Below are 12,235 nucleotides of genomic sequence, written 5' to 3'. Positions count from 1 at the left end.
GCCTAAACCTAACTGCTTAAAAAGGAGGGGCGGAGAGGTTCGCTACCACGGCGTTTGGTGCCCTTTCAACAGTACGCAGAATGCTAAAAGACGGTTCTAGAATGCTCTGTTTTTGGGCACCAGTACCTTTGTGGATCATGTTGCTGCAGAGGTTCTCACTTTGCTGTTTTGGCGGGCTCATTTCGCTCCTGACCACCCTCTGAGCCCTTGATTTATCGTCTGCCAGCGGGATTATCCTCTTTATATGCAGCTGCATTCGATGACCTGCTTCTTCAAGATGGGTCGACCCCAAACCCTATGCACAAGCCTGGCCCAGACTCGCACCCCCCGGAGCGTTGGTGTTCGACAACTCCCAGAGGGTAGCGTTGCCATATACCACGAGGCTGATCTCAGAGGCAACTGATTCAGAGCCGGTATGCGAGACCGTGCCGTCGCCGACATTCTACCCAGTGCCGCGGCTATAAAGCATATCGAACTCGTCGAGCTGTGGATGTGACCAGGCGTCAGCGATATCTCTACCCCTGTAGGAGGTTAGTTCCAAGATTACCTCAATGCTTCCTCAATCGATCGACGCCGCTATCTACGACCGGAGTCGCGAGAAGCTCTGCCCTAATTGTTGACATAGCCTCATGGCGTACGATCGGATCTATACGTCAGAGTCCTGGTCAGGGAGAGGTTACATGGCGGGATGGGAGAGTGTGCTTCCTTGGTATCTGAGACGGCGACATACAGAAACAAGTCGGGGTGAATGCCCTGCGACGTCAAGCGTGAAATAAACAGTATGGGCTTGGTCGCTTGTGCGAGTGCAATGATGTTATGTATGCTCACTGGGAGAAATGATGGGAGATGGCCTCGTTCATTCCGTGTCCTCGCCATACCGTGGTCCACCGTTCTCGACTCCACGTCTGAATACAATATCGGAGCCGATTCTGAAAACTATCAGCTGTGCATCAGAGACTCAATGACGCTCACAGGTCGTCGATGGCCAGAGGCGTACTGGGAGACGAGGACCTCAGGCAGATGTTTGTTCATTGCCTAGTTAGAGCGAAGTAAAGTAAGTCTCTGTTATTACATAAAGGGCAGGCAGGGCTTTCACGCTAGCATAACGTCATCACAGCAATAGAACTATCACAGTGTGCTCTCATCCCAGGTGAAGCCAAAGACGGTGGTGCGCCTCAGGCACCGGATGAGTGAATGTCCTGTGAAAGGAGTGCATCTTCAGCCTCCCATAAATTTTACCGCTAATTTCTTCTTCGGCCATTTCTATTCCTCCTTCTCGCTTCCTATCGAGCATTCCCGCGTTCGACTTCTGAATCCTTCCTTGTCGGATTGCAATATACCATCGCCACCACAGAACCTGTACCACTATTACTTAAGCCAAGTACAAGATGTCGGGTCACGACAGCTATAACCTCCTCGATCGCCTCCCCCATGAGCCATTCGAAATGGTCATTGAACATTTCATTGCGTCCGCATCAATAACAAATGATCTGGCTGTGCGGGAAACAGATGGTGTGTAACTCGCCTTGTTTATGAACTTTTGACAGGGCTGAATACTGAAACGTGATACTAGATCGATTTTTTGCAGCTATCCCGAGAGTCCTGTTTAGGAATGTTGACCAGGATCCCGAAAAATGGCAGAAGCTGCCCCTTGAGCTTAGGGTGCAGTATCTGGAAAGAGTTTTCCATCACAAGGCGAGGCAGACCACCCACTTCATCCTCTTCGTTCAGGAGCTGTTGGAAGTTGGAGCTCCCGCCAACTGCACGCCTGAAGAACTCTCGAATGTTACAAGACAAATCTTCAAGGGAATCGCATGTGGGACCTTACCACTCCGCGACCTCCTCGCCCCGGCCCTCACGAACGGGGGTATATCCTCACACACCAATGACCACGGGTTTCCCACTGAGCGTGCATCTCAAATACTCCCTGTTGTCCTAGCAGCAGCCGCAATTCAGGATGAAGACACGAAGGGTTCAAGCGCCACTTCAACGCTTGCAACAACAGATACATCTCTCGACGCTTTTCTCTTTGCGTTCTGGAGGAGGTCGTGAAGTATGGAAATCAGGCGATGGTCCGCTTCATGTTCAGCAAGCGAAAGCCTGTTCGATGTACAATTTACGCACTCTACGAGTCAACGACAACCTTATAGATCTTGCTCTGAAGCACAACAACATGGAGGCCTGGAATACGTGGCTGCAGTGGGCTCAAGGGCTTTACCTACACCACCAGGCTACAGCATTAGAGACTTTGATCAGCCATGCACTCCGGCAAAGGCGCACTCATCTCGTGTTTCCAATCATTGCGGGTCAAGAGTGGCATACGAGGAGCCTCTTATTCTATTACACTTTACTTATTGCCAACAGCTACGAGGATGCTTTGTTCATCGAGACACTCCGCGCGCAGCACCCAGACCTCTAATCAGGTATCTTGCCCAATGGACTTCCTCGTGTGCTGCACCACAGCCTACACTAACCTGGCTGGTGGCAATCCATTGAGTGTGATCCGTGGCAGGGGAGTCAAGGATGTCTGGGAGCATGAAGATGCTGGCGCTTGTTCTGCTTCACATTGTGTTGACCGATTGATAACGGGGGTGGTCATGTTCTTCGTTATGCATGTTTCAATTCTGTGGACCTGATTGTATCTAAACATTTGATTCAGTTGTACGTTCTAGGCTCAGTACGGTGCTAGACAGACATGTGATCTTCGGGAGCCAAGCCAAGCCCTTCTCTCGGCTCAGATCTCCTTTATCTTGTCAACATTGCAGCTTTCAACGGTCAAGTGCCGCAGCCAATAGGTCGTTATATCCAAAAAGCTGATAGGGCTAATTGAGTCTTGGTCGTGCTTCAACCAGTAGTCGACAACATGGACAACCTCCCCACTGAGCTCATCATCCACGCTTTGAGATATCTCTCCCCAGCGGACCTGACCGCAGTCTGCCAATCAAACAAAACGCTCCTCCACCTCGCTCAACCTCTTCTATACACTGATATCGAGATCAAATCCCATCTCCGCATTAGCATCTCCTTCTTCCAACTCATACGCACCTTCATCGATCGACCATCTCTCGGCTCATATGTCAGGAATCTGGCAATCCTCCTTCGCCGACCGGATAATTACCCACCACATACCACCGAGGATATCAAACCCTGGGGGTTGTTCGACATTCCAGAGCTAAATTCCCACCTATCGACTCTCGCACTTTTCAAGCCGATATCAATATGGGAAACTGGTTTACTAAATCGCGAGCTCGATGTCCTGACCGCGATTCTCCTGTTCCATATCCCTAATGCACGAACCCTCCATGTAAACGAGGTCTATCTGGAGAAATCCTTTCACCTAAGAAAACTCATGGCCGCAGGGGGCTTGCAATTGCAGAACCTCTCCACGATTACAATATCAACTAATGCGTACAACTCGTTCTATGACTTGTCTGAGGTCGCGCCACTGTCATGCTTCCTGGATCGACCGTCGCTTCGAAATGCTGCAGGTGTCATCACGGACGCGTATATCGACTCGCTACCGCGCGTCAAGCCTCCTCAATTCACGATCACTCATCTTCGCTGCGATTTCCTCAGCCCATCGCACCTACCTCGCATGTTATCAATGACGCCCAACCTGCAGAGCCTCGAGTATCGCCCATGGTCGGACAGGCAGAACAATGCCTTTGACCTCCATATCATCAACGAGGCGCTATCTCATGTTCAGACCAGCATACGACGTATCACAATTCAACCAGGACCAATGCACACAAACACCATAGCTGGCGACCTAAGATCAATGCGGCATTTTGACAGCCTGGAGGAGCTTGAGCTGCCGTGGGTCCTACTGGCGACTTTGCAAGATAAGGAGCTCAGAGACGTCCTTCCTGGGAATCTTCGACGGCTCAAAACGAACAACCTTCTAATGTCGTGTGTCACTAGTCAATTGCGTATTCGACGGGAGGAACTGTTTAATACATTTTTTGGTGAGTGGTGGGAGTACACGCCACACCTCGAGGCTGTGAGTGGCGAGAGGTCGTATACCCTGTCCGGGTCTGCCGATCTGGGGAGGAGACGGCTTCGCATGGCGTAAGAACTTGAGCAGTTTGGAAACGCTTACACTCGCGATGTCAAGGTTAGCAGCAGAAGAATCCTCTAGGTAGCGTTCTTGTTACGAGGGGGCAAAATGGTTATGAATAGTATAGTTCGCAGGACTCCATGTATACAACACCTTGAATTAGCATATGCTTCTCTGTAAAGAAGATGAATGTACTTACAACTTCTTGGAGCCCAAGAGCTTGGTGCAAATAGTTGTGATATCCGTTGCCATGGCACCCAGCAAGATCCTTGGCATCTTCTGACGCAGATGACGACGATAACGAACTACCACTGCTCTTTACCAGCTGCAATGATGAGAAAAGCATGGAGGTTTCTCTACAATAAACGGCCAGTCGGCACTCAGACAGCGTCATTAAGAAGGGCTGGCTACACCATCTATGCCCGTTCCTTCTTTTCCAACTAACGGAGTGTGATTGCCTCCTTACTGAAGCTGTTCTCACCCGAAGGGACCGTTAACACCGCCAAAACCCCGGAGAGCCCCCGAAAGCTGCCGAGTGCGGGCTTTCCAGTTATTCAGACTGACCGACCGGTTGAAGAAGAGGAGTTGCCTGATTACAGACCTGATCGATTCTACCCCGTTCAACTAGGCGAGACGTTTCAAGGACGGTATGAAGTACTCACAAAGCTTGGCTTTGGAACTTCATCAACAACCTGGCTTGCCCGGGATTTACAGTGAGCAATCCGTACATGGGCTTTCGTCAATCTAATATATATACAGAGGCTACCAGTATGTTGCACTGAAAGTTTATGTCCATACATCCCTGGTTCATCGCGAACTGCCTTTCTACCACCACATCAGGCCGCGCCTGGAGAGGACCTCTGCTGACCATCGCGTGAATATTCGGAGATTATTCGATTCCTTCCAAACTGCAGGCCCACATGGCAAGCACCATGTCCTAGCCTTTGAACCTGCGCAGATGAGCCTGAGAGATATGAAATCTGTCTTCCGACCAGGCGGGTTTGACGAAGACTTTGTCCGAGGTGCCATATTTGAGCTCCTCAAAGCTCTCGACTTCTTGCATACTCATGGAGAGACGGTACACACTGGTATGTTCATGCGGTCTGTGTATATTGCGTCTCATCTAACAATCTACAGATGTGCATCCGGGCAATTTGCTCCTAGGGGCGAATGATAACGCGATATTCCAAAAGCTCGAAGAACAGGAATCCTCATTTCCGGTTCCTCGCAAAAAGACCCGTCTGGGAGGACCATCTATCTCTCACGACTGATGCGTCCCACAGTAGGCCCGATGTTACTGTCTGACTTTGGCGAAGCTAGAATCGGACCTGGGCCTCATGGCGGTGATATAATGCCTCTGGAATATCGAGCTCCGGAAACACTGTTGTATGAGCTTTCCGGTTGATATCTGGAGTGTTGGTTTGACGGTAGGTGTGGCTTCCCATTACTATGATCCATTGCTAACAACGTCATGCAAATGAAAAGGCTTGGGATCTGCTTCAGCCGAAGAAACTCTTCACCGCGCGTGACGAGGACGGAGATCTCTATGATGCTGCGCTAGGGCCTCCACCGGCTGAATTCCTAGCCGGAAACCCACAGAGAAGAGCTGATTTCTGCAGTGATAACGGTACACTTCTGAAATCAAATGCAACTGAGATACAATACAGCTGATAAATGTTATAGGTGAATGGCTGGGTCTTGCACCAATCCCGTATGCTCGGACAATGGAAGCTGAGACTCGACTAGAGGATAAATCGGCTTTCCTCGGGTTTATCCGGAGAACGTTAACCTGGCTCCCTGAAGATAGACCAACCGCCCATGAGCTTTTGCAGGATCCTTGGCTGAGGGGCGGAAAGGTGTGATCGGGAGTCACGTCTTCACGATAGGTGGTAGTCAGTTTCACCGCGCCAGTAATTGCAATGTTGCAATGGCACCCTGACATGATTGAACTTGGATTGAGCGGAAGGTTAGTCCACGGTTGCTAGTAAGCATCTGGCCCATTTCCTCTGGACAGAGAGATATCGGAATGGAGAGAAATCAGTGGGATGGGCAATCATAGGATAATAGTGTACATCAGGAAGGGATAATATGGCCTTGGTCCAATTCGTCAAGGCTCGCTCAGGGAAGGTGGTGGAGGTACTGAACTGCCCAAATCTATCTTCTATATTCCTCAGATGAAGAAGCACCGTCGTCACTACTCCCCAATAATCCTCTCCAGATAAGCCAGCCAATTCTCCCCCAAGACCTTCCTCATCTTCGCCTCCGACCACCCAGCCCTCGCCATCGCCTTCGCCAACTCAGCCCGATCCTCCAGCTTCCCCAACGGCTTCACAACCTTCTGACTCCCCCAAGGCGTCAACCTCCTCGCATACCCCTTATCCAGATTACACCACGCCATAAACTCACTCGGCCTCGCATGCCCCTCGCTAGCATCCGAGCCCACCCCAACCAGATCCTCCCCAACAAGCCCAACCACATAATCCACCGCCGCAACATAATCATCAATCGTAGACTCATTCCCCTTCTCCATATGCGGCCCAAACTGGCTAATCCCGACAAACCCCCCCTTCCCCCCCAACAACCGAATCAGCTCATCCGATTTATTCCGCGCATGCTCCTTCAACCCGGCCGGAAGAACATGGCTGAAACACGGCGGCTTCCCTGCAGGCGCATACTCAATGACATCCCGCGCCGTCACGGGCCCAACATGGCTCAGATCACACACAATCCCGAGCCTCGCCATCTCATCCACAACCTGCCGTCCGAACCCCGTCAGCCCGGAGTCATTCAACTCCGTATACCCGGCCCCTGAGTAATTCTGCGTGTTATATGTAAGCTGCATCTTGCGCACGCCCAGATCGCGGAATACGCGTAGGTAGTCAAGCTGGTCTTCTATCCCCGCTGTATTCTGCCAGCTGAGGAGGACGGCTGTGCGGCCGGATTGCTTCGCGGCTCGGATATCGCGCACGGTATGCGCTTGCGTGATAAGGTCGGAGTGTTCCTCGAACCATTTTTTCCATTGGATTACGTTTGCGATGGAGCCGCGGAAGTTTTCCCAGATTCCGCAGGTGCAGGAGACGCCGGTGATGCCGCCGCGGTGCCAGGAGGTGAAGATCTCGCGCGAGTAATTTGTGATGTTTAGGCCGTCGAAGTGGATGGTGGAGTTATAGATTTCGAGGGCTTCGGATTCGGTAGGCATTTTGTATTGATCTTGAGGGTGTGCTGGGGAGGATGTTGCGGTGGGATTGAGAGATTGAGAGGGGTGATTGAGTGAAGATAGGAGTATGGGGGGATGCGAATCAGCATACATAGACCAGCAGTCCAAGACAGCAGAAGAAAATAAGCTACGGACAAGCATCTCCAAGTATTCGCTGCATAGCGGGTCCAGCACGCCATTCCCTTGTTTGCCCTATTAGGGAATTTACGTCGGGGGCCAAGCGCTGCAATCGTAATTTTTCGGATCCTGATTCTCGATTCAATTTTGCTCCGGACTGATTCAAAATGGATGGACTCCAGTGGACTGAAATTGCTACGAGCCATTCGTCGTGCTCCAAATGTCAGTGAGGTCGAAAGTAGGCCGTCCCCATATTCCCGCTACCCAGATCTGCTAGCAAAAATTAAGCGGTCAGTTATCATCATCCGAATCTTATCAACTTCCATATAGCGGCTGCGCAGGATGTATGTGCGCGGTCGGAAGCTAAGGTAGCATACTGCTCCCCATGTCACTCCTGTGATGTTAGCAAGGTATAGGGTAAACAGGGTCATCAAAGTGCGCCAGGTCTCGCAGTAATGGAGTAACGACTGCACTAAAGACCTTTTCTTAGAAGCGCTCGTTCCAAAAGCAGGGGCCGTCCATGCTGGGCCCGAATAGACAAGTGTGCACCGCGTCATGATAGTTCGAGCCACTTTCGCGGTAGACCCTATTTAGCAGTCTCGAGGTCGTATAGAATTGGGTGGACTTTATATCTCCTTTATTATCTTCAGGTATCTGTAGAGATACCAGAGTCTGGCCGAGTGACAGTTCTATAAGGGCTATCGCGAGGGGAAAAAGGATGCGGTTGCGGATGAGCGGTGTTGGTGGATCGTTTGTGGCAGGAGGCTGATAGTCCAGTGGGCAAGATATATATAGGTCTTCCGGGGGTGCATCCGCGTCGCCGTTGTACTCCTTTGGTAGTGGAATATCAGAGCAGCTCCATTGCGGTTTCAGCCAGTTGCCGTGGTACTGCATCACACTGGAGGCAAGCCCTACAGCGATGTAGAGTCGATCTCGCCTGTTACTGGCTGGTAAAGCATCCTGGAGCGTTCTCAATGGCACTGCTTGTTGACTGCAGCGTATGGAGCGCATCTTGAATCGCATGTTGAGGTGGGGCTTTGGTATAAGATATGCAACCCCATCTGATGTCGGAGCGTGCTTCACCCCGCCAGAGAATACGGAGCACATATCTCCCATAGTTGTCTCGATAGAAGCTTTACAAGCTGCTGTCTTGATGAGTGCTTGTGTGGTGGTGGTAATCTCGAACCGAACCCGCGAGGCACGTACATTGGCTGAGGAATGTTTCTCATTCAGGGCGAGAGTGGTTGCAGACACACTTTGTTCCTGCTGACATGTCTCAAACTCAACCTCGCTCCATCCCCAATTACACGTCGTATTCTGCACGGCAGAGGTGGAGAATGAAACGCGCAACTTCGGGCCATTGCTGTACTTGGTCTTTTCTGGTATTGGGTTGGACCTGACTTGCAAATGGGCACAATGAGAGTCACGGCATGGACAGCTCCAATGCGATCCATGCATGATTGCCTGGAATACGCCCTCTGCGCTTCTTCGGACCGCCCGAAACTGCGGTAACAGCTGCCTCCAAGGGCTACGCCTTGCCCTGTTTGTCTTGGCCTGGCTCGATTGTTCGATCAATGTTTTGAGGACGTCGTTCAGATCTCTGATCTGTTGGAGAAGGTCGTCGTAAACAGCTTTCTGCAGCAATTTAATAGGGAGAAGGGTGTCTTTCTTTGACGGAGTGCTTGGGTTCTATTCAAACATTGCAAAAGAGCTTAGCAACTGGGTCTGTAACGTGGATATACGAAAGTCATCTACTCACGGGCATTTGCCTGGTAAGATTCAAGTCGAATTTCTTTGCTAGACGGATGAGCATGGAGTAAAGGCTTGCCATGTTTTCAAGGAAGTAGTCGCAGTTGCGATCCAACTTTCTTCGCAGGTTTTGCTGCAATACGGGATCCTTCCAGGGATCGCCGTCAGGATTGTTTATCAAGTCCTGTATCTGATCGTCATCATCAACAACCCCGTCCAGTGCTTGTTCAAGGTTATTGAGGAAAATAGCGTGCTGGGTTCTCAGCTTCAGTGCATAGTCTGCCAGCGTTCGGTGGTACCGTCGCAACAGCTTAACGTGCTGGATACCGCGGGCATAGTTGTCGAGCTGGTTGACCAGAAGGGGAAGGACCGCTAGGACCAACCCAACTGTCTCAACCTCTATGACCATTTTGAATCACAACAGTCTGTGAGGCTAGAATCAAGAGCAACTGAGCGACTCTCTGCCAGCTGGTGTCAGCATCACGACCCCGCACCTGCTGCAGCTGGAATATCTGTTGGCCGAAACCCGGGGGCACCTTCCGTCATCCATACCAATCCTTCTTACTTTCCAACGGACCTTTGAGTGGCTACTGATGCGATGTCGATGATCTCTGACCTGGTCCGGACTTGTCTTGCGCAGCTTTCCGAACTATTATCTGTTGGCGATGTCTTATTGAAAGGACAACCGGATGTTTCGATTCGTGCCTGGAAGGATGAGCGCAGCCGCCTGTCACTCTGGGCCGGCAATATCGGCTCTCATCAAACCGGCCAATCCTCCCTGGACTATCGGCTACGAGATGCATCACATATCCGAAATCAGATAATCATGATTCTCGAGGCGATCAAGAGCCTCCTTGAGGAGCTCGTGCAGATGGCTACCACACCCGACGAAGTCGAATCTGAGCCTGACGATGACGACGAAATTCAGGCATTATGCGAAGAGCTCGACCTTGATCTCCATAATGTTCAAACTGAGACGCAAGAGCTTTACAATAGCCTTGTCGACAAGATCTCTCAGCTTTTTGAAATATCGATGACCTTGAGGAATCCGGCTCAGCATGATAGACTTGTCGGCACGCACAAAGTGGATGTAGAGCCTTTCAAGTTCCATTATCAGCAACATGTCTCGCACAAATACCCCAACGCAGACAGCATCATGGTACTCCGTATTGGCTCTGCAATGGCGCGACAAAAAGCGATCCTGAAGTACCGAGACCGGCATCACCAGAAGCTCCGTCAAGGTTTGCATACCGAGAACGAAGACATAATCACAATCAAGCTCTCAGAAACTGTCGCCACTTCATTCAACATGGAAACAGTGGTTCCACAATCTAGTGACCTCGCTAGCGAGTCCGGCATTTCTTCCACGTCCTATGCGGCGAGTCTGGTGGATGGAAAGGAAAGAGTTACAATCCGCCCCCTGCCACGACTGTGGACTCCACAGAGAGCATTCGAGTGCCCTTATTGCTACTTTGTTATTACCATCAAGGATCGTCGAGCCTGGGCGAAACATGTGTTTTGTGATTTATCACCACATATCTGCATATTCCTGGACTGCTCGATGGGAAACAAACTATACGATAGTCGAAAGAGCTGGTATAATCACATCCGACTGGCGCATACGTCTCCCAGCGACAGCCACGGGAGTGAGAGTCAGATATGTCCACTATGTAAGGAGACTTATAGACCCCGTGAAACCTTTGAAAAGCATGTGGGTCGCCATTTGGAAGAGCTGTCACTTTTCGTTCTTCCGAGGACGGCTGGTGAGGAAGAAGAGAGCAATGCCGAGTCCGAGAATCGACGCGATTCTAAAAGCGCTGAAGACACCGATGGACCGACGGGCGGATCAGAAATATCTAACAGAAAGCCGGAACGTGCTGAGCCAAATACAGCGGATCCCGTACACCGCGAACTGTCATCGTCTATCAGTAGCGAGAGCGACCAAGTGCCCCAATTATCTACTATGACTGCCGCAGATACCTCTACTCGACCTGCACAGACAGAGGGAGGAGGAAAAGAAGAGGATGCACCGGAATCAACTCCAGCCATAGGCAAATGTCGTCCATCAGGCTCTTCTCTTGGCCAAGCTGAATTCAACGCCTCGGAGTCTAATGGCTCCTTCATGGAGATTCCTGTCAGAGAGCGTGCACGGTGGCGCACCATCTGGCGCCGTTTCACCCCCGGCTACACCACCACTTACCTGGGCTTAATCTCAGTTCCCGAAGATGACCGCATTGATAAATCTGGTTCGACAGGCGCCCGACAGACTGGCAAAGTGCGCAATGACCGGAAACATCCCACAGCCCCCATTGGTGACAGTGAAAACGAACCTCGAAACACAAACCTTGAACAGAGCCCCAAGCCGTACCATGAACCATCCCCGCGCTACCAGGGAGACACCCAGACTATTGATAGACGTCATATAGGGGACGAAACCATAATACCAGATGAGCAGGGATACCGTCAGCTGCGGCTCGATACCAGTGGGCCTCAGTCCTGGGATCCGTCGCCTCTCTCTCAGGCAGCTGGCGAGACTGACCCTAATATCAACCAGAAGTTGCTGGGGAGGAACCACCAGAAGCAAGACTCAGAGATTCTCCAGCAGCAGCAAGAAAACATCAGTCCTGAGCGTCCGCTAGCTTCCAAACATGAACAGGAAGAGGCACGCCAGGAACTTAGAGAGATGAGGCTTAAGAGACTTTGGCGACAGACTGAGGACAATGAGGACAGTGTGAGAATTAAGAAGAAGATAAAAGATGAGGAAATGCGGCTAGCCCGTCTTGAGGCTAAACGGAAAGTCAAGGATGCTGTTATAGAGGAGACCGTTATAAAGGAGGCTGCTATGAAGCACGCCGCCTCCCAGAAGTGAAAGCCCGACGAGGAGTGCTAGACAATCACTGAGCGTGAAACAGATGCACGACGTGTATAATATTTAGGACGAGCTTACCCAGTGTAAAGATTTCTTTATCTGGAGGATCAGTATAAGGAAGAATTTCATTGGCCGTGGCTATACTCACATTTGCCAATTGGAATAGCTCAGCTAACAGTTCGTGTCTTGGACTCTATAATAATCTCCCTTTCGCTGTTCTTTTGTT

The 12,235-nt window shown here is 50.9% G+C and overlaps 6 protein-coding genes across 6 annotated transcripts; 3 read left to right on the top strand and 3 right to left on the bottom strand.

Annotated features, from left to right (window-relative positions):
- Positions 1–1,388: 1,388 nt before the first annotated feature.
- Positions 1,389–2,052, top strand: BJY04DRAFT_219730 (uncharacterized protein; the record flags this gene model as incomplete). The annotated part of the gene is made up of 2 exons (XM_073716666.1): positions 1,389–1,512; positions 1,574–2,052. 2 exons carry the CDS (start codon positions 1,389–1,391, stop codon positions 2,050–2,052), a joined length of 603 nt encoding a protein of 200 aa, XP_073569740.1.
- Positions 2,053–3,659: 1,607 nt separating this feature from the next.
- BJY04DRAFT_208404 (kinase-like domain-containing protein) lies at positions 3,660–5,919 on the top strand (the record flags this gene model as incomplete). Its single annotated transcript, XM_073713986.1, has 7 exons — positions 3,660–3,719; positions 4,574–4,770; positions 4,817–5,145; positions 5,293–5,457; positions 5,489–5,490; positions 5,543–5,684; positions 5,741–5,919. The coding sequence occupies 7 exons, from the start codon at positions 3,660–3,662 to the stop codon at positions 5,917–5,919; spliced, it is 1,074 nt and encodes a 357-aa protein (XP_073569739.1).
- Positions 5,920–6,251: 332 nt separating this feature from the next.
- BJY04DRAFT_219727 (renal dipeptidase family) lies at positions 6,252–7,256 on the bottom strand (the record flags this gene model as incomplete). The annotated part of the gene is made up of 1 exon (XM_073716665.1): positions 6,252–7,256. One exon carries the CDS (start codon positions 7,254–7,256, stop codon positions 6,252–6,254), a length of 1,005 nt encoding a protein of 334 aa, XP_073569738.1.
- A 336-nt stretch (positions 7,257–7,592) lies between these two features.
- On the bottom strand, positions 7,593–7,827 carry BJY04DRAFT_192672 (uncharacterized protein). Its single transcript, XM_073711804.1, has one exon. The coding sequence runs from the start codon at positions 7,820–7,822 to the stop codon at positions 7,652–7,654; it is 171 nt and encodes a 56-aa protein (XP_073569737.1). The 5' UTR covers positions 7,823–7,827; the 3' UTR covers positions 7,593–7,651.
- A 50-nt stretch (positions 7,828–7,877) lies between these two features.
- Positions 7,878–9,549, bottom strand: BJY04DRAFT_219726 (uncharacterized protein; the record flags this gene model as incomplete). Its single annotated transcript, XM_073716664.1, has 2 exons — positions 7,878–9,080; positions 9,151–9,549. The coding sequence occupies 2 exons, from the start codon at positions 9,547–9,549 to the stop codon at positions 7,878–7,880; spliced, it is 1,602 nt and encodes a 533-aa protein (XP_073569736.1).
- Positions 9,550–9,738: 189 nt separating this feature from the next.
- On the top strand, positions 9,739–12,009 carry BJY04DRAFT_219725 (uncharacterized protein; the record flags this gene model as incomplete). Its single annotated transcript, XM_073716663.1, has 1 exon — positions 9,739–12,009. The coding sequence occupies one exon, from the start codon at positions 9,739–9,741 to the stop codon at positions 12,007–12,009; it is 2,271 nt and encodes a 756-aa protein (XP_073569735.1).
- Between the last annotated feature and the right edge of the window lie 226 nt (positions 12,010–12,235).

Source organism: Aspergillus karnatakaensis (assembly GCF_047715665.1).
Source record: "Aspergillus karnatakaensis strain CBS 102800 unplaced genomic scaffold BJY04scaffold_34, whole genome shotgun sequence".
NCBI lineage: Eukaryota > Fungi > Ascomycota > Eurotiomycetes > Eurotiales > Aspergillaceae > Aspergillus > Aspergillus karnatakaensis.
Note: the sequence above shows the minus strand (reverse complement) of the source record. Positions and strands in the feature narration are given on the sequence as shown.